This window comes from Etheostoma cragini, chromosome 13, assembly GCF_013103735.1.
Source record: "Etheostoma cragini isolate CJK2018 chromosome 13, CSU_Ecrag_1.0, whole genome shotgun sequence".
Classification (NCBI taxonomy): domain Eukaryota; kingdom Metazoa; phylum Chordata; class Actinopteri; order Perciformes; family Percidae; genus Etheostoma; species Etheostoma cragini.
Window position 1 is genome coordinate 19,214,094 of NC_048419.1, and position 26,698 is coordinate 19,240,791.

At 38.1% G+C, this 26,698-nt stretch overlaps 1 protein-coding gene and 1 long non-coding RNA gene across 3 annotated transcripts in view; one reads left to right on the plus strand and one right to left on the minus strand.

Annotated features, from left to right (window-relative positions):
• LOC117955441 overlaps nt 1-10,904 on the plus strand; it is a 12,537-nt gene extending 1,633 nt beyond the window's left edge. The window contains exons 2-3 of the long non-coding RNA XR_004659045.1: nt 9,403-9,405; nt 10,895-10,904. This is a non-coding gene — a long non-coding RNA (uncharacterized LOC117955441). The remainder of the gene's footprint in view (nt 1-9,402; nt 9,406-10,894) is intronic.
• Nucleotides 1-26,698, minus strand: part of fstl4 (follistatin-like 4) — a 196,147-nt gene that overhangs the window by 27,731 nt on the left and 141,718 nt on the right. For both annotated transcript variants that reach the window (XM_034889955.1, XM_034889954.1), the window contains exons 7-8: nt 7,578-7,744; nt 2,218-2,338 (exon numbers count right to left, since the gene is read on the minus strand). In XM_034889955.1, the coding sequence (XP_034745846.1) occupies nt 2,218-2,338; nt 7,578-7,744 (288 nt within the window). The remainder of the gene's footprint in view (nt 1-2,217; nt 2,339-7,577; nt 7,745-26,698) is intronic.

The window sequence follows — 26,698 nt, forward strand, 5'->3', positions numbered from 1 at the left end:
GATTGGCTGCTTAGAAATTAAGTGTTAACGAGCAGTTGGACAGGTGTACCTAATAAAGTGGCCGGTGAGTGTAGTTTTTAGATGTATTTTGGCTTAAGTAGCTCATCCCCACTGCAGTGAATTGAATGTGCTGTGTACAGGCTTTTTTAGTTTACAGCCTCAGGTATATTCTTTTTCATGGCAAAAGAGTCACTTTGATTCAATGCTTTGACAGTTGTGATCCTGTGAGTGTTGCGTATGAACACTGCTGTTACATTGATTTTTTTTACCTGTAGGCAACCTCATCATTTTTACAACTAACTTCTCATGTACTAAAGTATAGCTTCATTATAGAGGAACATCTACATAACAGAGAGACACTGTATAATAATAATAAAACAAGTGCTGAAATGATTATTCAATTAGTTGATGGATACAAAACATGAATCTGCAACCATTTTGATAATCAAATAAAAATAGATTTTCAAGCAAAAATGTTCAGATTCCTGGTTGAAGCTTTTCAAATGTGAGAATTTGATGATTTTCTTTGTCATATATGATAGTTTACTTAATACCTTTGTTTGTTCTTAGTGTTGGTCAAACAAAACAAGAATATTTAAGACATCATCTCACTGTAATGGGCATTTAAAAAAAAATATTCTGACATTATATAGACAAAACCAATTATTCAGTTATTCAGGAAAATATTGGGCAGATTAATTAATTAATTAAGTACAAGTAAAACTGACTAATCAAAGACTCAAGAATCACAAACAACTCTCATAATCGTTGAGTTAGGACACATGACAATATTGTATCTGCTACTAATTGTAAACCAGAATTATGCTTACTTACTTTTTATGTTAATGTTCGTACAATGCATTAACACTGCAGCTCATTTGACAGCCCCAGTAAGTCCTTTCAATACATAAAGAGTTACAAATAGTGTTTCATCGTAACATGTAATAGTGGTAGTAATACAATAGCACATTTGGCCAAACTGGCCAAATCTACTTAAAAAAGACAAGGACTAAGCCTCAACATTGCAATTAACCGAACCACTTTGTAGGACCTAATTTAATGATCTGAAACGTAACTATCAAACACAAGTAGCATTGTGGGCGGATCCCGGGCGCTGTTGCCATCATTGTTGTGGGATATATGACTCTTGCTGCCCGAAGCAAATCTAAAGTGGGTTGGTCTGAAGTAGCAACATTACTCATAGGTATGGTTTGGACGTAGCGTGCAATAAACCAATTAGAGCATTATTTCACAATCCCTTTAAAAGCAAGCGCGAGATTACCTCACTATAAAAAATGCAGCTCTTCTATCTCTCCTCTCTCGTGCTGTTGCATTTGGGTTAAGTGAAATCGGCACATGCAGTTCAACATCACATCGGTATAAGTTCTCTAATAGTTCCTCATTTATGTCATCAACAGATCCACGATTCATAGAAATGTGTAAAACAAGTTCATATTTTTCCTTGTATTTATTTATGGTTTGCAAAATTGGGAACTGCTGGGTACGTGAGATGAGAGAGGCAAAGTATATGTGTGGTGTGCACACTCTACATTACGGCCAAGCATGCGCCCTTAAAATAGCATCTGAATAACGCGCCACCGACTTTAGACTAGGTTTTTCCTGGTCTGTGCGGAATTATTTTCTGAAACTGCAAAATAGCACTAGGGAATGTTTGCTCCGGAACACGCCTCCGCTTTTTGCTGAACCACCTACGGGAGCTCAAGTTCATTTTCTAATTTACAAACCTGAGTCTGTGGAGGAAAAAGACTGCTATGCGTTGGGTGCAAAACAGGAATGATACATGCATTGGTGTACAAAGTCAATTGCGCTGGGTGCAAGATTGGGCCCTGCGTGTGTAACGTGTCAAGAATCCACCACAGCAACTGTGTTTTCTTGTTTCTTGTCTTTTAAATATGGATGGGGCACACTGAGGGGCACTTAAGGCCTTATGAAAAGGCTGTGGGAGTACACTGGACAAAAAAGGTTGGCAACCACATACAATTTGACAATGCTGCACTCAATGTACTGTATCTATGATATCCTTTGTTTCCCGACATTTCAATCAACAGCATGTTGGCTTAATTGTCTTTGAGATTTTTCTTAAACTTTAAGCAGGGAAAGCAGTAGGTTAATTCTGGGTAACCACAGAGCTGCACAAAAAAATGTAAGCATTAAGTCCACCACTGTACTGTAAGTAAGAAATTAATCACTACTGACCATTCACCTGCAGCACATGCGTCTGATAGAGGTCTTCATAGCCGTAGGCATGGCAACTGTAGTTCCCCATGTGGATGGTTGTCACCTTGGTAATGTACAGGGAGCCATCGTCCCCAAAGTCCTGTAATACAGGTAACAAATTTAAGAAAAACATTAACTGAAGAAAGAACAGAGGGGGTTGTGGTGAAAAAGCACAATATGGGAAGAAGAAGATGATGAGGGAGGGATGAAGAACTTGAGGAAAGAAGGGAGAGGAAGAACAGGAGGTGTAGGAGGGGGAATAGTGGTGAAGAATGGGGTGCAGGAAAGAGCCACAGGGAGTGAGGGGGAAATGAAGGTAGCTTGATAGAATACATAAGGATGCTTGGAGAGAGCAGGGAGAGGAGAGACAAGGCACTCAACAGCAGGGAGTGATGGGAAAAGACAAGAGTAAAAAAGAGTGATGTGAAAGGGAAGAGAGACCATGAATCAATGGTTTCCCTGTTGAGTTAAAGCAGGCGTTTGGGAATTTGATCCTCCTCTCTCCCCTCATCACGCTGCCTCAGCCTGATAAATAGCAAGGGTTAAAAATATAAAGCCCATTAGGTTGATGAATGGAGCTGGTTGTTATTGGTGCAGTATGCAGCAGTCATCGGGGGGTTCCAGCCACAGCTTAGGGCGGATTAAGGCATTAAATAGTTTGCTGTCCCACCAAGTCGCAGAGCAGATGCCCTGATGTAGCTCTGTTGTAACATGTAAACCACAAAAGGCTGCATTAGTTCTCAGGGCTAGAGGGTTGCATTGTGACCCAAAAATGTGAAATGACTTTGTTGTACTGTCAGATAGACGGAGTTTAGGCAGCCTTTAAAGTTCTGAATTTACAATTAAGGTGAGAGGTACAACTACACCAGTGAGAGCAATTAAAACTGAATGGGTCATTTGGGTTATGCCCAATATCATTTAGTTTAAATTTGTAAGTTTTAGTTGTGGTTCCTGTGAGAAAAGGGGCATCAAGTAGGGCTGCCTCCTAACAAAGAAATTATTCAAAACATCAATCGAGGTGCCTCCGACTCTAACTTCATATTGTGAGCTAAATCACTACGCTTTTGTTGCTAATTAAACTAAATTGTAAGGATGAGAATTGTTTTATTTCTTTCACTTTGTGCTAATCTGACGTTTTCATGCAACAGATTAAAATCAGGTTCGACATAACCATTGGCCCGGGCCCAATAAAACAGCCTGCCTTCAAGTTGATTGGCCAGTCAATCAACCAGCCAGTCAGTCAGTCAATTACAGTCACAAGTCATCTTCTTGTGATTTGGTGCTAATGTTAGGTGCAGCCCTGTCTAACGTTAATTAGAAATGGAATTTGCTAACGTCAACAAACGACCGCGGCCCCAGCCACAAAAAAGTATGTATATGTTTTGGACCTTCAGCAGCGGCTGCAGCAAATCAAACCCAGCCAGACTGGAGCTGCTGCTGGCCGTTCTCCTCCTTCACTGGGAGCTAGCTGGTAATATTGGCGTATGTTGTGGTCCCTCAGTTGCAACCCCAGTTGCAGCAGCTGTGTGCTCTCCTCCCGGCAAAGTGTTGCCAGATCTCGTGAGACAAATACGCAACCAGGCATGTGAAAACAAGCACAAAACAAGCAACTTTTTCTACGGAGCCCCCCTAAGAATTCGGGATGAGAAAAATAAATAAACTGTGTGCACGGCTTTACAATCCGTAGGGACAAATTGTCAATTTGTATCCATGTGGACAGATTGGTAAACTGTACACACAGTAGAGTTTATTTATTTTCTCCACCCGAGCTTTAGGACAATGACCACAGGAGGGAGTTGAACCACCTATTAACATAATTTAACATTAGAAAACTGATGGGATATCAAATATACACTTTTTTTTTACAGTGATTTTGAGTTGTTCCCCACGACGGGTTGAATCCATTCTTATACTCTTTTCTCTTTCTCCCAGTCTTTGTTACATTTCTTTCCCTATTTCACCCACTTATTCCGGGCATCTATTCCTCCAAAAACTCTCCCACAGTCCAGTGACCATCAGTCGCGACACATTTTCATAACCAGAAAAACAACATACTGCCCTGCTCTGCCTTTGATTGGCTAGTACTCGTTGCCATCTGGGGCAGAGCCAATTAGAAGCAGGAAGTGGGCGGGAAATAACGCTGCTGTCTCCAGTGTGTATGGGGAAAGGGGAGAGACCGAGGGGACAGGCAAGACAAACTCCTACGTTTAAATAACATGTAGAAAATATCTGACTGCTTGAAAACTTATTGTGGAGCTGGGAACAAGCCCAAATAAGCAACTACACTTTAGGAACAAGCCCAAAAAAACCTGCGACCCGCGAATACCAATATTTGTAGGCAACTTTAAAGAAAAACAAGCCCAAAGTCGCTTATAGTAAGCGGACTTGGCAACACTGCAAAGTCATATCCTAGATAGATATAGACTGGGAGTGAAGAGGATGGACCACCGGGAGCGGCTGTACTAATAATTACTAGCTAACGTCAGCTACCTGCAAAGTAATGCTGCGTTCAAATGCTGTTGTAAATTAAACAATCATTTCAAAATGAACGGAAAAAATAGCCAAGTAAAGATGGCTGGGAAATATTCAGGTTCCTACAACATAAACATGAAGAGGAAACACACTTGTTACTAGATGGCTTTTTGGCTTGAATAGAATAAGTTTAATTTAAATATCTGATATTTGCCTGATCAGCATGTCCACTCTTTATAACATTTTGGCAAATTAGCTTTGTTGCATAATTTAAGAATAATTGACATAAAGCCTATAAAACCATGTACCCAACATACACACTATTGATTCATGATAACAATCATCCATATTGGGAGTTTTCAAAGAGGGATGGAAGGCAGCAGTGAAATTTAGCCTCACTCTGGCCTGTCAAAGTAAATTAAAACAAGCATTACTGTAAAACAACTATACATTATTAAACTTCATTGCAACTCAATTGTGTGAACTCATATTTGTAGATGAAGAATGGTATTTTTGTTTGTTGTTTGGCTGTATCATTATAATGTATATTTGACTAATAAATCCACAATTTGGAAAAGTGTTTTTTTACATCTTTTTATTTGGGCCAGTAAAGTTATACAAGGGGTCAGCACAGAAAAAAGTTATGTTGTACCCAGGTTCCCCCTACCACAAAGACATGCATGTTAAAAACACCTGCTATTGCCCTTGAAGTAGGCACTGGCATTACAACAGCAAGTTGGTCCACCAACACTAGACTATGGCTGCCTGCTTGGTTAGGATGGGATAAATGCAGACGACACATTGCTTGTATGTGTAAAATGTAGTTGGCATTAACATTTTAATAGAAAACTACAGGCTTTTAATTTTTATTCAGGTTAAATTATATGCTTTAATAATGAAACGAGCAGTAGAAGAATTATATGTGAAGATGGCCTGTGGCTACATTCAATTTAATACAATTCAAGTCACTCATAGAAGTTTTACATTTCAGATGCAGCACTACATCAATGTCTCCTTTAACCTATTTTCCGATGGTTATCGTCATTGCTTTTTCATAATACACTGAATAATGGGGATGCAATAAACATCAGCTTTCAAATAAAGAGCCACATTAAGTTTATGTTTACCAAGTGATAGCATTGTACATGCAAATAAAAGTAGTGTGGTAATTGTTTTTAATAAAAGAAACATACATTATTCATTTTCTTTTTGAGCAATTATTTTCCAATCTCACTCTCACGGTGAAACCTGCTGAACCTTTCAATATACACAGTGCAGCTCCTTTTTGGAGAACACAGTACTACTGAAAATGTAAAAATAACTACTTCTGATTTAGAGTATAAAAAAACAGAAACACATTGAAAAACAACTGAGTGGATAAGAAGGTGGGCAGAGAGAGACAGACGGAGAACAAAGACCTGAAAGAGACTATAAGAAAGCAGACAAATGACACTGATTGTAATGGAGGCTCAGCTCTCAGCTTTTTCTGGGATTATATGCCAGAATGCAAAAAGATGTCCATCACTGTTGAATTACACTTCTGAAGACAAGCCTGTTTCAACAGAGGAAAATTGTGGGCTAAAAGGACTTTGACAGGGAAGTAAGAAAAGAAAAAAGCAAAGCTCATAAAGAATAAAGAAAAAGTCCTGTAGTCATTTCGCGTTCACTGGTTTTTGTCATTTCTTTCTGTCACCCTCTTCCTGCCTAAGATTTTACTATTCAGATGTTGTTTCAAAGATTCGTCATTTATGGAGCGTAGTAGTGTATGTGAGTGAGTCATATTAACACATAACATGTGCTTCATGAAAAATTATTAATATACTGTATATATGGAATGTACATTTAGACCTAAATCTAAAACATCTAAAATTAAACTTCCTTCCTTCATCCATATGAAATACAGATCCAAGCAACCCCCTTGGATGTTTATCTTTTACCCTTCACAGACTTTGGGTACTTTATTTGGAGGTCTACATTGTCATTAGTTAATGGCTTATTTATCTTTAATTAGCCAGAAAGTCTATGACAATACAATATCCTTTGTACAAGAGAAAGCAAGCTAAATTGACCAACTGGTCACAAAAACTTCATGTTGACAAATTCCTTTAAATATGTTTTATTTATCTTGCACACACAACAAAGTATTGAGGTTATCTCTCTCATTTAATTTAGGGATTTTTGTTTGTTTTTTGATTTAGAAAGTCAAACACAGATGGGGCTCCTCTCTCCCTCCTCCACACAAATCACTGTGTTCTGTAAAAATTCATTATGCACGGTCAAGAGCCTCAGGGACCTCTGTTGCCATCCCCTCAGCTCCAGTCTCCACCTTAACACTTGACATTGTTTTTCGGCTCATCATCACAGCGGATCAACAAGGCCGCTCATTAACATGCAATTAGTGAATTGTGATGCGGTGGTGAGTAAAGCGAGGCCAGCGCTGTGCTGTCACCTGTGCAGATGTGTCTTAACAGGAGCATGGCCCTTTAGTTCATTAAGTACTGAGCAAGCTATAATTCTACTGTTTCACGGAGAGAGCCGGGGCGTAAAACTGTTTTCTGATCTCCTTCCTTGAATTTAGATGTTTTGTTCTTTTGTTACTATTTTCCTTCTTCATGGTTTCCATGCTGAACTTTTTTGAATTATCTGTCCAAGTCTATGAAGACTTGTGCGGTCGTCCAAATTTGTGAATTTGAATTGTACGGACTGTGTGTGTGCTAGAAAGGCAAACTGGATGCTTGTTTGGTGCATATTTGACCATGCTTCCTGTTGAATTCTGTAGCCGTCACCATCAACTCCAGTCCCTCCATCATCACAACAGTGACAAACTACTGCATAAACCGATAAAGAAAACAACAATATGCACTCACGTTTATATCCTCCAGGTCCAAGAAGTTAAGTATGATGCCGTTCCTCTTCCAGATGATTGGCGGGCGCAGGGTACCCTGGATGGCACAGGTAAGGACGGCACTGAGGCCCACTGTTACCGTGGAGACACTGATCCACTGGTCCTCTGCCAGGCTTAGCTGGACAACCTCTGTTAGAATAGTAAAGAGTATGAAGGGAAATTAATGTTGGAGAGAGAAAATGGATGACAGAAAGGCAAATAAGAGATGATAATAGAAAAAGTGGAAGATAGAAAAAGAAGGAGAAAAAAAGGAAGCAGAGAAAATCACAAATCAGAATGAGTGTGCTGATGTAGTGGAACTGTAGCCAAGCGGCAAGCATCCATTTCATTACTAGTGGACTAGGGAGGATAAACAGCTGTCTGGGAGTGAAGGATACTCAGTATAAAAAAAGACCACGTGTCAGAGGACTTAGGCTAGCCAAATATCATTCTTCTCATTAAGGGAAATTTATGTTCATGGAAATGGCCATCCAATTCAATTCACCTTTACGGCAAATTAAGAATTATTTTTCACTTGTTCCCCTTGGAGCCATAAATAGTGACTGTCGCCAAGCTGTGTGGCCGGGCCCAGATCTAGAGTCACGGTTACAGTTTGGAAACTTTGTCAGCTGCTGAACGTTTATTATTGTGAGTTTTAACTTATATTGGGCCTAAGTTTTAGACATAAAACAGTTGGAAAAGTTTTGAAGCAATCTGGGTTATGCAAGATATACAGTAGGTGCAATCTATTCTAACAAATATTTCTAATGACCTTGCATTGCATTACAACACCACCTTATTCTTTGTCTTTTTCTCATTTTTCCTTTCAATTTCTCTGTATACTTTGTGCCCAAATTTTTTGGTCTTAATTTAGTTTAAAAAGAATTGGTACAGTATGCAATTTGGAAAGAAGCATAAATATGCTGATCACGGTGAGATATTATTTGAATGTGGAGTTCATGCATGTCGGCACTGACATAATATATGTCAGACGCTGGGGCTGGATAGGATATACGTACACAGTCACCTGATAGCAATCTAACTGGAGCCATCCAAGTAAACGGGGGCTTTACTGGACTGATACTATAAACTGCCCCTGCTGCATGGCTGTTTAGTACCAATGTATTTAGAGAAGAAAAGATACGCCAATAATTGTCTCACTAAACCTACAACAAAAAAAGAGCAAGGAGGAGGGAAATATGTTTGGAAAATGAACATCAATAGATAATACACATGCTGGTATTTGACAAAGTAAATGCTTATAGGTTCTACACGAAAGAAACATTAGACCAAACAAAGAGTAATGCATACTAATTATCTTATTGAAATCTGAATACAAGGAATAGTCTACCTGAACATATATTATCTAAATTTATTCATGTCAAAGAAATTGAATACAACTATTTACTGACATATTATTACAATAAATATGATGATGCCAATGAATGTACTGATCGTTATGGTTTTTGGAAAGAATGTAGTTATTCCATTCTAAATAAAATTTGCTTCTACTCAACAAAAAGAAAATGCATGGAGTACGGTTATTGTGATGATGTTATTTTACTGATGTTGTTTTAAGATTTTAGAAATAGAGCGTAATGATAAGAGATGTTCCGATACAATTTTTTGTTACTGATACGAATGCCTGAACTTGCGTATCGGCTGATACCGAATACGATCCCATACCAGTGTATCATATGTTATTATGTTTTAACAGCTGTATACTACTATCCCTGTAGGGATTTAAATGTAGATGAATGAACTACTTTTAATTAGATTTTATTCTGGGCTATATTACGTGGTATCAGATCGTTGCATAGACTCAAGTACTCACTGATACCGACACCAGCATTTATGGGCTTATTGGAGACTTTTCCATTTTTTTTTTAAACTAATCATCTTGTTTCTGTCAGATTTTTAAAAAATCCTTTCACAGCGGGGGTTATTTATTACTTTTAGCTCTAATGATTCGCAAAGCAGTGGACAATGAGCTGCTCTCACAGTAGATCCCAAATTAAGCTGCAATTTACATGAATCTACCCTGGTGGTGTTTGTGCTGAAAACATGTAACAGCTCTATCAAACCTACAATGACACACAAATCTATAAGTACAAAGAAAATATAAATATAAAGATTGGACTTGAAGAGTTGATGACTGAGAGGCAGAGAGTGATAAAGCCAGTATCACAACAGTGTTTCGTTTCAACACCCTCATAAAGTAGACAACTAGTTCACTGTCCAAACAGACTTCAAGAAGTTGGCTAACAGACTTTGACATGTTTGTGGGGAACTTCCTGTCCGGATCCAGACTTTAACAAACGCTGTTGTGAAAGACCCCTGGCTATTAGCTGTCTGTTTCACATAGCTCTCCAGGTGATAGATATATCCGGGTTGACAGCTTGGTCTGTCAGTGATATTTCAGAATGCCTTGGGTACAGTACACTGCCAGGTCCAACAAAGTTATAATTCAGCAGAGCAGTAATTTGGGTGGCAGAACAGGCTTTGAGTGCCATGTGGACGGATGAGGGATGAAGCACATTGATCTGACATGGCTTGGAGGGGTGGTTCTAGGGTGGTACTGTGCATTGCGACTAGACCAAATCTCACGTTAAATTGAATAATACAGTACATGGAAGCAGTACGTTGTGTTTGCTATGTATTTTTGCAGCAGTTGACTGTTCAGATGGACATCTAGTACAACTTAATGTTGATTCTTTTTGGGTATAAAAGTAGGTATACAGCTTAAAAAGTTTGATGTCGAGAACTGTCTCTTCAAAGTTCAGTCAGAGCAGAAGCAGAAACAGAACCTAATAAATAGATTTTGGCAGATAAAACACTGAAGGACGGTGGTGATTTTAACAGCTATAGTGAAGTGTTGCCACAACACTGTTGTTTATCTTGAGACATTGATTTGACATAGGAAAAAAATATTTATTTATTAACTAAAACCTTTACTTTACTACACAGCAGTGAAAAGATGACATCACCTCTATGTCCACAATGCAGGGCTGTAACACTGCTGTACATACAAAATGTAAATAGGAACTGTTTCCATCTATTCAAAATGGGCAGCTGTGTTTAAATATTTTCTGCAACAGTTTGCCAACCATTCATATGAGGTCAGTCTAAGCTTTCAATCTTGCTGCTGATGTATTAGTCCTCAATTTAAAGCTAGGAAGAAAGGCCGTAGTAAAAAAAATCTAACTTCATGAAAGATGGACTAGTAGTGAAATTAATACCGACACCATGGAATTAATCTTGATGCCATCCAGACGTAACCCACTAAGGTACATGACCAAGAAAAGAGAGAAAAAATGTGATGAAAAATAAGCGTGTAATATAAGTTAGAAAAATTGTTGATTGCTGTTTATGTCACTTTCCTTGGTCTATGTCAATAAGGGATGTTTCAATTGTTAAGATTTTCCAGTTGTACAATTAAAAAACGCCATCTGCTGATTACAGGTCGGTCTAGTGTTGACAAAAAGTTACATTTAACAGAACCCTTTAATAATGTTTACGAGGCTTTATGAGGCTAAGTTTTAATTCCACAAACAGATACGACTATTCAACATTCCTTTTAAAAATTGGCAATAATGTTTTCCCGTTTTTTTTTTTTTTTTTTTTTAAGTCAGATGTGCACTACCATGCCTGCAACCTTTTAAAGTATTCTTTTTATATTTGTGTTTAAGAATCTTAATAGTTGTAAGACATTGTTTGCAAATTTGTGTTTATTTGATATGTCTAATTTTATTGTGACATGTCTGTTCAGCAATCCTGTTGGTGGAGGAGAATTTTCTTTTACAATGAGCCTAATTTTTCAAATGCATCAGAGTTGAATCTTGTCTTACTAAGCTAATGTAGAACATTGCCTACATAAAATACAGATCAAATGTCATGCAGTCAGGCAAAACATCATGGTATATCTGATATTGAATGAAATAAGATGCAACAATCAACAAAGATTACATCCACTTTATGTGAGAGCAACACTAAATCTGTTCAAACATCCTCCCATGTTCTGCGCAATTCTCAGATGACCCAGACAAATTGCATATCCACAGGCAGGGCGTGCTCTGCTCTGGTTGGCTGGGGAAGGTTGTCATGACATTATCTAGTTAATGATTCCTACAGTTCCCCCCCTTTCCCAAAATAGCTCCAATGTGTAAGTTAGTAATTGACTTTCAGGGGAATTCAGGAGCTCCAATAATCGATCAGCCCTGCAAACAGTGCTATGGACGGGCTGACAGGGCCAACAGGGAGGTTTAAGTATCTAGCTCTGAAGGGATTTACAGTACAGTGTGAGTAAAGCGAGGAGGAGAGATGAAAAAGAGAAAAAAGAGGGAGCAAGGTAAATATTGGTAGAAAGATGTGAAGACAGAGAAAAGGAGAGTTATATAAAAAGTACTTAAAGTAAAGTAAAATAGGGTAAATAAAAACCAGTGCATGCAAGGAGAAAAAGACAAAAAGGGAAAAGAGGAACAAAATATCATACAGGTAAAAAGAGAGCAAATAAGAAAACGAAAGAAAAAAAGACATGCCAAAAGATGGACCAAGAAGACATAGGGGCATAAGAGAAGGAGTAAAAATATGTGTGCATGTCAGACAGGAAGAGAGACAAATTTGATGCAGAGCACGTAGACGATCTCCCAGGGAATAACTAATGCGGTGAGCTCAAGACTGCAGCTGAGAGAGTTGTCCCTTTCCACTTTCATGACACCAGCCCCTCGTGAGCTGGAGTAAGACATCAAGCCAAAAAGCAGAGGAGCAGAACACCATGACTTTTTTAGAGGGTAGGACACATACCACCCTGACTGTAGACTAGAAATGTAGTAAGAAGAGGGGCAGAGCGTGAGGAGGAGGAGCTAGAGAGAGAATGCTTGATTGAGGAAGGGCAAAACAGAATATCATTGGACTCTTTGATTGAATCTCCCTGGTATGGGTACTTTGCAAACTGTAAGATAATATCCAATATGACACAGTAATTGTGATGCAAATTGAAATGAAAAATGAAAATATTCTCAGGCTAAATACAGAAAGCTAACTAGACTATCTGTCCAATCTGAGTTTTATGTTGCATGATTAAAACAACTTTTAAACGTACACATGTTCCACCAAAACAAGTTCCCTCCGAGCCTAATTTACAGCAGCTCCGATGCTCTTCTCCGGTGCTTAGCATCGCTCAAGACAATTGTGATTGGGTTAAAGAAATTGCCATAAACCGGAGCACGTTTTCCTGCTATCCCCACATGCTATGTGGACTAGCCAGACCTTCCTCCAGAACGCTTTGGAGGAGGGTCTGGCAAAGCGAGATTAGATTCAGAGTTACCTCGTGCTGGTGTCATGCTTGCACTTGGGTTAGCCCTCAACTAAAGGCACGTTTCAACAGGAAGAAAAATGGATTTTCTCATTGTTGCTATGCAACCACCAAAAAGTCATAATAACAGGTAATCTTAGACCACAAGGCAATACAGCACATAATAGTACTGTGTGTCTGGCTGTGGTTAAACACAGGTTCCTCACCACAGAGTGCGCTTCCAATCACAGGGACACATGCTGGTTCCCATCGTCATCTTTTCCTGTGTTGTAACATCAGGAAAAATGCTTGGAAGCCAAAAGCAATAAATGCAACAAAGTAGTATACAGTATAAAAAGGTGATGCTTAAAAAATGTAGGTTGTGTTTGTGCACTAAAGGTGTGCTTATATATGTGCACCAATGTATCTTTCACATGTCCAAAATATAAAGATAATGGAAAAACCTTGTCCATCATGTCCAACAAGGCCATAAGGTTTAGTAAAAATGTGGTTATTTATGAATGCATCATGGTACATGTCTTTTGTGAAGAGAAGGCTGAGGGAGAAGGTAATATGTATAAAATCTTATGGTAAATTGACTGCACTTAAATGGTATGGTGCTTTTAACAAACAAAACGCTCACACACACACACACACACACACACACACACACACACACACACACACACACACACACACACACCAATAATTCCATTAGGCAGACAAGCTTACTGATTTGCAACATTGTTCATATTGGTCTAATACAATCACATATATTAAAAGGTTAGCAACATCAAAAGTAAAACACAATCTTTGCCGTTCTGCTCAGAAAGAGACTACCTCAATCTAAAGATGCTCTGTTTATACATTGTTTTACAGATTTTTGCTGGGTATGTAATCTCTTTGAAATGGTAAAAACTACTGAAGTTCTTACTACACGACTGCTTTTTATAATGTCCTAATGACACAGGTGAGTATGTACGGTACATGTAGGGAGACAGGACTCCCACTGGGAGCTCACAGTTAGTACAAATGATCTTGGTGTGTCACTGTGCATTCAGTAAGAAGACTGCTCTCTGAAATTGGGCTGCAGCTATTTGAACATATATCATCTATGTTACAAACACACTGATATGTTAAATATATTCATATAGTGTATATATACTGTATAAAATATTATCAGACACAAACACACACACACACACACACACACACACACACACACACACACACACACACACACACACAGAGCTCTCTCTTTGACAGTGGAGGGGTGGTGATTATTCATTGGAGGGAGATGGGGATGAGCAATCAGCGGCCAGCCCATTAATCACCCTGGATGCAGACCCTTAATCTCCTCTACAGGTATAGAGGAATCCTCTGCTGCTGCTTCTCATTGCTTCTCAAACTTCACTCCTTCTCTCTTTCACCCACCATTTCCTTTTCTTTCCGATGCTTTGTTTGCATCCTTGGCTATTTCTCTCTGTCTTTGTCCTTCTCAGAGTCTCTCACCCTATTGTATTTATCTCTGTGACTCCATGACTGTCTGTAAGTCTTCCTTTTTTGTCTCCTTCTTTCCTTTTCTTTCTAGTCTTAATCTGCCTCTCTCTCTTCCCTGTCATTCTACTTAAAGTGCATCCTTGCGTGGCTGCCTCTCAACTTGCCAGCAAAGTCGCGATGGAGCTTCTTCTCCAGTAAGGCCCCTAAACTAGGTAGTGAACAAGCCTTGTTATGATCACAAAAAAAAAGCCAGAGAGTGAGCCAGTGGAGGAAGTGTATAGTAGGAGTGTGTGCAGAAAGGAGTATTTTAAAAACTGTTCCGTGCTGTATTAATAAGCCAGGAGCACCAGTTTGGCAGGAGATCTGGCTCTGCTTGTTCTCCTTCTGCTGCAGCAAAAGCATTTATAAAATAAGGTTGAGACTACTTCCCTTCACAGCAACTAGATGCGTATTTCTGAAACAATGGGTGAATTGTTTTGGTCAAAAGTTGGCTACAAACACTGCTGTTCTACCACTAAATTAAAATAAAGTAACTGTGATAATTTAACTGATAATTTAAAGAAACATTGTCACCTCATTTTATGAAAACCAAATTCAAAAATTTCCCAGAACAGAACCCATTACTCTTTGAAATATATATAAGTATATACTTCAGCACACTGATGTGAGAGCCACTAGAGGAATTAATGCTTACAAAAAACATTAAAGGGTTATATTATACTCTTGTTAATATATATATATATATTTATATATATATATATATATATATATATATATATATATATATATATATATATATATATATATATATATATATATATATATATATATATATATATATATATATATATATATATATATATATATATATATATATATATATATACTGTCTATCTTGTATATAAGATAATGATACTGATACTGATATACTGATGTGAGAGCTATGCTACTAGTGGAGTTAGTGCTTACAAAAAAAACCACTAAAACTTAACCTTATGTATTACTCAAGATATCTACCACAGTTGTCCTGGAACTGCAGAGTTCCCAGTACATTCAAAAGGAACAATTGTCTCCCTCGCATTACTCTATGACCAGTTTTGCAGGAACAGGCTGATGACAACAGAGCCCATTTCTAAGATGGGTGTTGCTGCTAAGGACCTGAGCTCTTTGCAAGGTGACAGTGGATCACAGAGTTCAATAATGAACTGGCATCAGTTGGGTAATGACAGGGCAGAACATTCTTTACTGTGTCACTCAATCCCTAAGGGCAAGAGTAACCTGTTGGAAAAATGAACAGATTAATTGCCTATCTGGAGGGTTCACAGACAAGTAGTAGACCTCCAAACTTTGCAAATATTAACTTTAATCTTTTACATATACACTGAGTGTTATTTTGCAGCTTACAGCTAAGTTTATCATTTTAAACATAATCATTAACCTTTCCTGCAAATTCCCTTTAACGCCACGCCTGTAAATGACAATATGCTAATACAGTTAAAAGGAAAGTTACACCAATACTGGCTTCTAAGCATGTCACTCTCTGGCAAAATCAAATTTCCTTCACTAACATGAAAGAAATCTTGTGGGTTTCATGTTGTTTCACAAGGTTTGTTTTAAAAAGCACATATTATGCTTATTTGTTTTTGTTTATATAATGTTGTATAGTTATGCTAAATCATACCAAAGTGTCAACTAATTAGGTAAATGCATTAATGCTCGGACCTTATTGGGTCTCCAGTGGGGTCTTTGAATTTCCTGGATTTAAGAAAGAACATAAACCAAGCTTCAAAGGAGCATCAGAAAGGGAACCGATGACAGTAAAAGTGTTCCAGCGATCTACATAGTTTAGAGTGCAGTGAATCATGTCTATAGGTGTCTTGAATCAAAAACTAAGACCAGGAAAGTACAGAACACATTTGTGCTTTTCTATCAGTCTTTTACCAAATACTTTATAAGGCCTTTATTTAAAATCAAGTAAATTGCATATACTGTAACTCAAAGGGTTAGTTAAATGTAAAACAATGACCTTCCTTTCATTTTAATTTGTATTTGCCTTTAATATAAAGAAATCTGACTACGAGCTTCCTGGGAACTTGTCCATGCTCCAGACCTAATACATATCATTATTCTAAATACAGTATTTTTGTACCCAGTTTGTTTCGTTGCGTCAGTTGGTGGGTGTATGTAGCTACTACAGAGCTCCAGGACGCCGGCTACAAGCGGCAGTTGTTTAGCCGCTAATAGGGGACTTCGAGCCTGCTACAGGCATTCCCAGATGAGGGTCTTTTCAGAGACCATGGAAGCTGAGCACTACATCGTGCTATTTCATTTTGAGATTATTTTCCATTGGATATCAAAGTTCATAGGTGTATGGCTGGCCGAGTGGCATTATATCCATGGTATTGAAAGGGGGATTTAAGTCTTGCACATTTATTTTTGTTGGGCATGATAAAAAACCTCCCCCCCCACACTTTTAAAAGTGTAGTGTCTAAAAAAAAAAAAAAAAAGCGCAACATTTAAAAGAATCAGCTTCAAGACACAGCTTGGATAAAATGTTATCTTCACACCCTTTGGTTTCATAAAACTGACATTTTAAGTCTCAAAGGCCAAAAGAGTCATCCCGCTCTGAGAGACTTAATGGAAACAAGCTGACAGACTGGAGCTAATCTCCCATACTTCATTTGGCCGGATGGGACCCTATTCATTAAAGCGATACTCTCATCTGATAGCAGCATAAGTTCCCTGACAATCTTAATAATCTTTCATCTTTATGGAAACAAAAAAAAAAACACACTCCCCTCTTTCTCTCTCCCTGGCTAAATCTCCTACTGTAAACTGCAAAGGCATTTTCTGACAGGGTTGGCTAAGTGGACTTTTTCGTTTCAAAGCCCTTACCGCCTTGGGGAGGATAAGGGTAAAAGAGATTAGTGGTCTGCAGCAGAACTTTGCTCTGCAGGAGACACAACTTGACCTGACCTGGGGGTCCACCTCAATAAAGACAGAATGCACAAAGAGATGTACCGAAATCGTTATGTGTGTGTTTGTGTTGCTGCATCTGAACAAGATTACATGTATTAAAATGCAAGTTTTTTCACGCAGACACATGCACACGTTAACACGTTAATAGTCTAATTGGATTTGCAGGATTGAGGAATAAAAATGGACTGTCCTTCTGTGTTTCTTTCAGAAAAGGACCCCAAGAGGTCATTACACTCTTATATTCTAAACTGGTGAAGTGGTGAGAGCAAAACACTGGATATTTTATTTTAAATACAGTACAGTCTCTAAACAGTATAATTTAGAGAGGATATGTTTTGGTTCTTCAGAGATAAAGAGGCTAAAAGTGAGGAAAAAACAGAATCTAATAAGAATGCATCAACAGACACAAAGGAAACGGTCATAAATGGTTTTTCTTTTATTTACTCTCAACTAAAATACTGCAACAAAGTTATATGCTCTGTTTTTTGCGTGAGTTCTATTTTACAGTGTGATAGATTAAAAACGCTTTTTAAACATAAGACTTTACAATAATTATTAGACTTTCGACTTTAGATCACTAAGCAGACCAAAGTCCTACAAAGTCCAATCCTGCATTGGATAGGATAGGAACTAACCTACCGAAACAGACGTGAAAACTAAATGGAGTGATAAGTAAAACCAGCATATTTGTTGCAATCTACTGCACACACAGGATTAGTTGGGTTAAGACTGAATGGCATCTTGCCAAATTCTTTTTTGATTATACAAATGTTATTCTAAACACTGGGGAGATGTCTGTGGCCAGTTTAGTAAGTATATCTGAATCACTTATGATCAAACTAAAAGATCTCTGATGTAACAACCTCTGCAACTTAGTAAGGTTGGGCAATATAATATATACTGTGAGACGATAATACATTGGTCAACGTCATCCAAGCTATGATGAGGGTGTACAAGGTAATTATGGGTAAGGTTACAATATTTGATTTTTCAATAGCAAAACAAATCTAATTAGACCCCTCCTGCCTTGTAAAATACTCACATATTTTCTATTCCTCACTCTTAGTTTGAAACACAGACTTTCTATTAAGAACTTATATTTAGAGCAGAAACCTGCTCTAAAGGCTTAGATTGTTCAACTGTTTTCATAGGCAGCAACAACAGCGTTTAGGAGTGTAACTTAAAGTGGTAACATTAAAAGTTAATATAAGCCAAACTTTTGAGTACGGAACAGATCGAGCAGTTACAAATAATTACAACTGACTCATGTAAAACCTCTGAATACATAAAGTATACCGGTTAGTATAATGTAAAAGGTCACCAATGCAGCCTTGTTCTTGCTTTAAAATGCTGGCCCACAATACATCTGTTAATAACATCTGTGTCTCTAAACTGATTTAATTAAACTATAGCTCTCATAACAGAAACCTTTATCAAATCTTAAAAGACATTTTATCTGATTAAGATAGGTGCATTGAAACAACCCAATTTAGAAAAATAAATATTCTTTTTTTGTATCTCCACAGTCCTTTTCTCCAAACGCTTACATTATCATTGATCAGTGTAAAATACAATGGTGTCCTTCTTTTACAGCTCGATGAAATGTGGGCATTAAAACATGACACCATTATAACCACTAACAGGGTTTTTAAGCTGCTGATGAGTTGATGAAGTTGATTAATTGCTTAATATTTTCCCCTGGAGTCTCGCTCTACTGTGCAATAAATTATGGGAGAATAAGGTTTTTTCTACATCATGCATGCACCACACTACTACATTATTATGGATCATCCAAGCCTGACAGCAGTTTTATAAATAATTATGAAAGTTTCAGGCAAATTGCATGCTTAATGATTAAACTCTGCAACACAGAGGCTAAAGGGCGGAACTGTCAGCTTACAAAGTGATTTGATCCCTAACTGGACCCTGCAATATTATTTATTAATTGTTAACACTTATCTATGTGTACACAATGTGTATTCAAAGCTAATTTATATATGTATACAGTTGCTCTCCGGACTCAGGACTGTGCGCCAGCACCCCCCGCCCCTCTCTTTTTTTTCTCTGCACTACCTACACTTTATATCTTTGACTTTACATTTTTGATATTTTATATTGTTATCTTATATTCTTATATTGTTTGTGTCAACGCTGTAAAGGGATTGCTTTAATCTCGTTGCACAAGTACCGTGGACTTGTGTATAATGACAATAAAGGCATTCTATATTATTCTATTCTCCATGCGGATCTGACCTCATGTAACAAGTAACCTATGCGTCCACAGAAGATAGAATATGCTAATGTTTGTCACACACTGGCTGTCACACTAACAATGCATGTGCAAGCAAATTGACCAAAGATAAGGTATATTTTCTGCATGCTGCAAAATGGTGACATAATAGAAGCTCAGCCATGGCTTATTCAAACCTTTTATTGATCAAAGTCGCTATTATGAGCTGTAAACAAAGTTTTTGAAAAGGCATGACACATCCATATTCTCTTTCTGGCTCTTCATTATAGTTTTAGGCCTCTACTCTTTGTTTGAATGTGTGGAAGAAGTGGTGGACCCACATGTTTTCAGAACAACATGTACAAAAGAAGCAGCTTAGTTTTTGTCAAAGACCGTCATCAGACAGTAAACAATGCAATAAGCAACATCTTTATATAAAGGCTGCATCAGCTAATCCCATTGTTTTGTGTTCATTGTCTGGCCACACAGGTTTACAGTGTATGGCCCAGATATTATATCTCTTTGTCAGCCATCTCTGTGTCTTCATTGATCATGCGTGTAGCATAATTTCTGATTTGGACCTCATCTCATAGAAGATGCCTTATTTTGCCCAGTTAACTATTAAATACATTTCTATTTAAGTTAATGTGACTTGTTTCACACAGAAATTGACATTTAAATAAATTAAACCCTTAATCTCACTCGCTTGTGCCTAATTTGCTTGGTCCCTCACATGGGGGTAATCAAAAAAAAGTGTGACATAGAAATTTGAAATACAACCATCTAAGGAGGTCCACTATCATTAGATGTCAACATCTTACACACGTTTTACAGAATCACATTAGATTATGTCCAATTTATTCAGACATGTTTGTCAGACTGAGACATGGCCATCTCGTGGCCTCCGAACCAGTAAAGTCTACAGCCCACAGCAATCCTGATAGTCCTAGTTGTGTTCAAGACATCAGGGCATTAAACTTAAACGCTTCTGAATTTTCTTCTTGATTTTTGATGTGTAGTCCAGCATCACATTGAGGTGTTTCACTTGCATGTAGCTTGCAACTGGGATAGCCTTGCAACCAAAACTCAAAACTGCATCATCTTGGTACAAAAAAAGCCTCTGAGCTTTAACCTTCAAGTCAGCTCAACACATGTTGTTTTAGAAGGCTGACTTGAACAGAAGCTTGGGAGATAGGGAGGAACAATAACATGCTGCTGGGAGCGTGCAACATTAAGCTGAGCCACAGAATCAGACCTTACCTCAGAGAATGAAGACTTTAGAGATTTGGGATTACCAGCTTCTCTCTCTCTCTCTCTGTCTCTCTCTCTCTCTCTCTCTCTCTCCCCTTCTCACTTTAAAATGTTTGACTGTCAGCTTCTGATGCTGTCAATGCACTTTAAAGGTTTACAAAAAACATTTTTTATTGTCTTTGGAAATTCTTTGAAAGCCACTTAATGATATTGGCTGACAGTGTGGTTTGCATTTAAAGGAGTGATGTACAATAATTATAACAGATCAGGAAGGCTCCGGCTTAGTGTGTGGAAACTTTAAGAAAAGCAATCAAAACTCCTCCCTAAAACAAAAAACTAATCGGTCAGGTTTCATTCTGTTTGGTATTCCATGAAAAAAGGAGTGTTCTTTTGTAACTTCAGATCCATCTCAATGAGAAGGATTGATAAGCATAATTAATATCAATAAACATTGTTATCAGTAAATCTTTGCTTTTTGCAGTTTATTTGTGCTTGGTGTTGTGTTGCACAGCTGTTTTTGTGTGGATTAATTTCCATAAAAAATGACATATGAGGATATCTGCAGAGCGCCAAAGATGTAAATATAAATGATTGGCTTTTGTTATAGCACCTGGAACCTTAGTGATTAAGGCAAACATGATGAAGAAGGCCTACCTGCATGCTTTTTGGAGTGCAAAATATACTAAATTACCTAAAATCACCATCAGCCCAAAGCTGCCAAACTCTTGTAACTCTTGTACCCTTCATCCTTCCTCTTCCCCTCCCAGTACCAGCTTTGTGTTTCAGCCTTATAGATTCTTCTCTTTATCCTCACTTCTACCTTCCTCTGTCCTTGTCATCTCTCATACCCTCCACATCTTCCTCCACAAGATTTACTGCTGCACCAAACTACACATGCAACTGTGTATTACCTTCTCTTGTTTTCTCCTCCATTTTCATTCCACCCTCCTTCTTTTCCTCAAAGTACCTGATTACTCCTTATCCCGCTGCCTCACCCTGGACATGTCATTATGTATCATCTGCTTTTTTAAATACATTTCATCTCTCTGTCTGTCTCCTTTTTCCACACTTTTGGCCCCCTCCCAAATCCTTTCTCTCCTCCTCCCTGGTAAACACATGAAAACCAGCAGCATCAACAGGATACAATGAGAATCTTTTTGCAACTCCTCTGCATTTGTAGTCCTTAATCTGATGAAACACAGTTTCATCCTTTTGAATGTGGAGGAACTAAAATGAATAGCCCCTAAGGTATTTGTTTGGGTTTTGGATGTGTGCAATTGAGCTATTTGCAAAATAAGCTTTTTCGATGGGAGCCACCACATCTACTTTCTTGTACTCTCTTATTCTTTTCCTCCTTTACCCAGTTCCAGTCTCTTTCAACCCATTATGAGATCTGAGTGTTTATTGTCTTGTTTGTCTAGTTTAGCTTAGTGACATCAGGGCTGGCCTCTGCTCAGTTCCATCGTACAAACAGTGGAGAAAAAAACTTCTATTAAAACATAACTATATCACTATAACCAAGCCATCTGGGCCAACTCGCTGATGATTTACACAGAACAGATGTTTGCCCAAAGAAAACAACACTCCCTCTGAGTCATTTCTTACTTTCTCACACAGAAATGTTGCAACAGCAGCGTACCCAAAACAACTGAGGTTATCCAGCCATAACGGATTATGTGGTTGTTCTCTAACCTTGTTGGGGTGTTTTTTTGTTTTTATGAATCTGCAGCTATATTCTTTTTTTCCTCTTTTACTTCCCATTTTTCTGCCATGTTTATCTCCTTTGTTCTGAGAGAACATTTTCAAAGCTGATGAAGGTGAATGCTGGAGGGGATTTTGTGGAGGAGATGAGAGAAGAAAAAAGAGGAAGAGTACCACTCACATTCAAGCGCGAGCGCGCGCACACACACACACACACACATACAAACTCTCAAACTCACAAACTTACATCCATATGGACACACAATTGAAATTGCAATAAGAAAGAAAGAGAGAGAAAGGGGGATTCTTCCACCAAAGAGGCAAGAGAAAGAGCAAATCAATGAAGGCATGATAATGAATTATTTCCACACCAGAGAGGGAGTTAGAGGAGAGAGATAAAAGCAGACCACATGCTGCGCCACTAACAGCCAGGGGGCCGATGCCTGTGAATTATGGCTCGTTGGAACACTTGCTGCCCTAGGGACCAGTCAGTTGAAAAGGAAAGAGGAAGGGGTACAACAGAAATAAGAAAGCTGTAGAAGAGATGGGGACCAGAAAAAAAAATGTCAGAAAGGGGAATAGGTCAAAGCAAAGCCCCTCGGGTCCCTGCAAACCATGGATTTACATCCCTATTGCTAATTAGAGACATAAAGATGAAATTAAAGTGGTGGAAATGAAAGAAGAATATATAGATGAGGATAATGGAGAAGCCGGGATATTTGGGGAGGGCATGTGTTGGATGGGATTATTCAGCATGTGTTATTAGGAGAGATATTAGATAGCTGGTGAAACACAAGTGTGTCACCAATGAGAAGTCATGTCTTAATGAGCCTTATATGATGCTCCAGATGTACTGTGACATTTTGCCCCATTACAACATGATCTGCACTTAGAAGGCCCAGATTACTCAGTGACTGTGAGTTTTGGGGACAAATGAATTACAAGTGCAATTTTTACTATATTGTACCATGTTTAACATACACAAGGCAGACATTTTTCTAACTCCTCTCTTTGTTCTTCCTTAACAAAGACATCCTGCTGAGAATGTCCCAATTTAAGTGTTTAATTCAGATTAAGCCTTTATAACTTAATAAAGAGTTGTGGGAGGTGTATGAATATATACTTGATGTAATCCAACATAATTTTGGTGTATACATAGTGGTTAACATATAAATATAGGATCCATTTAGACTCAATCCGTGGCTACAATCTGCTTGCCAAATTACCAAACTTCTTATTTAATTAATTTTATTTTTAAAAGGGAACATTTGTCTGCAACTGTTACAGTTTTATACATCATCCATCTATGACGTAAAATACTTTTATGCTTTATTCAGTGTTGTAATTTAGATTTAGGGTGCACTGACTTTGCTTCAACTTGCCTCATCTACTTCATTTATTAATTCACTGTTTCCTTAAATTAGTTTTATTATCCCTCGGAGAACATGCCTGAATTAAATACATTCAGCTGTTGTTTTTTAAGTCTAAGTGGAGAGAGCAAATGCAATAGTGCAGTAAGTGCAACAGGAGTAAGTACATTGTACCAATTGAGCAGATATCAGGCTATAGTTGCCCCCTGATTGCATTTGGTTTTGATAGGCCGACAAAAAAACATTACTTTAATGTTGAAGTTTCAGACAGCTAGTTAGTTGGTTTTTAAGTAAGTCTGTAAGTCTAAAGAAGTTGACCATGCAACAACAGAATCAGAAATCACACCTTTAAAAGGAAAAGTACCTCACCAAATGGTTGCATTGCTTACTAAGAGGATGTGTTTTGGGAGTATTTTCCGTACCTGCAATTTTTGTGTAATTGGTCACTAGGAGAGCTCTCTCTGTATTACATGCTAATTAACAGATCCATATTAGCCCTAGCACAAACAAGTGCATGTATTAGTTAGTAGGATTGTTGTGTGGTTTGAGATCCTGTTCCCTCGCAGGTTTGGCTGATGTATGTCTAGCAGCAGATATTTTCAAATTTTACTGAGCAAGACTTTTAAACACTGACTGGTAACAAACAATTAGTAGAAACAAGTCTACTATCTAGGAACATCAGCTTAATGGTAGAAATATAAATGCCATAATGTGTACAGGGATTTGTTGTGATTCTGAATTTTGGAGTGTTCTGCCCTGTCAGACGCTATTCCTGCTCTGTTGCCAGTCAGCGAGCTTGTTGAGCCCGCAATAATTGTGGAGCATTATAACCAAATTTGCAATAGCCATACATTTATGTAAAACGGCCCATATTTGACATAATACAAATACATAATTGATTTCTCACGTAAAAAAGTCTCAGAAGTGAATTTAATAATATAACAACAAATTAAAAATGTGTAAAGTTTCCAGTTGTAGTTCCAATGAGACAACCAGTAGGGGGACCAAAGCGGGAAAAGGGCTCTATGTTATAGGTTAAGTTGTGTGTGTTATGGTTGTAAAAACCAACAACAGTTGTTATCTGTACTGTACATCTTTGCCCAGCGCAAACCGAAACAGAAAGCATTATAAATTGTTGGGGAGGGTCATGCCTTTTTTCCCAATCAGCAAAGTCTATTTTGACTAAAGATCTCAAAACTGCTACCCTTTATTTTTTTTTAAACGAACAGTCCCTAAGTGTTGTACTAAATGAATGATTCAGACATTAAAGAGACAGCCACAGTTGCCATGACAACTCACTGGGCATCTCTCACTATTGTATTCAGAGCCGATGTCTGGGTGAACACTGGCTATAAGGTGTCATGTGATTATGTGTAAAGCATTCATAAATAAGTGAGTGCATAAGTGCCTGTATTTGTTGGGTGCCAAAAAACTATTCATTCTTGATTAATGTGTTCCGACAGGTCACTAGGAAATAAAAAAAGGTATTTTTGATCATAGAGAGTGAAAAAGAATTTTCACTCTCTATGATCAAAAATACCTTTTTTTATTTTCTTTAAAACAATAATGCAAACAATGCTACCCCTCTGACCCAACCGTCTAAAAAGTGCCTAACTGATATGCAACTGGTTTGCAGTTTACTTTATGTGCCATCAGATTATTTATTTTCCACAGGAAATCTATCTAGTTAAAGATGATAGATACTGTAAATATGCTGTGTCCATACAACTGTGATGAGCATAGGACAATTCCAATACCAGAGGTAAACCAACAATAGATCACATGGAACATGGGTCACTTAGTTTAACAACAAACAGCTGTACACCTTATCAGATACATAGCATTTGATAAAAAAAAGCAATCCCTATGATAAAGCAGAAGGGGAAAGCTTTAACAGTCCCTTACCTGTTACTGCAGCTACCTGACACAGGGTAATTACCCAGGAGCAGAGACGACACTGGTGGCAGGAAGCCATGCACACATGCACACACACACACATGGAAAGGTCCATTGAACAGTAATGAGGCATCAGACACTAGCTGGGGTAGAGTAGGCAGGGGTAAAAAAAGAAAGGAAAATAAAGGAAAATGAAAAGTAAAAAGAGTCTGTGGAGGAAATTTTATTGTGTGGGTGCAGAGGGAACCTCCAAGCCCTCCAGTTCAAGTCACTTTGTTGTTAAGAGCTTAGCTGAAGGACTCTCATCCTCTTGGCCATCAGAGAACAACAGGCTCCGCTTTTAAAATTGATATCTGATCTCAGCAAGATCATTTGTGCAGATGAAGGGAAACCTTGAGAAAACTGAAATATCAAACCTTTATGGGAGCTGCCAGGCAGCAAGCATCAGGGCTCTCTTAGAGCTTTGTTGGATACATGCAAATAAATCAATAATATTATTAAATAATAAAATAATATTTATCCTGCTGCGTTCTGTGGGTAGATGTTCCTGAGTAGTTGTGAGTAGGTGTAAACACTCAGGATAAACAAATTAACAAAGTTATTGAAAGCAGAAAAAAAACTTTAAGCAAATAAAAGAAATTGACTTGAGAGTTAAAATGATCACATCATACAAAATTACCTTTCCTAATTGACCTTTAAACAAGTCACTACTCTGAGGGAATCCAACAGACTTACGTCGTGCTCCTTCAGGTTTTCCAGTGCAAATGACACTGCCAGTCTATTCAGGCCTAAAGCTCGCCCCTGAAATTGGAACATATCCCCACAACAATACAATGCAGGGGTGGCTCAGGTGAGTAGACAGCAAAGGCTCCATACAGCCAAGA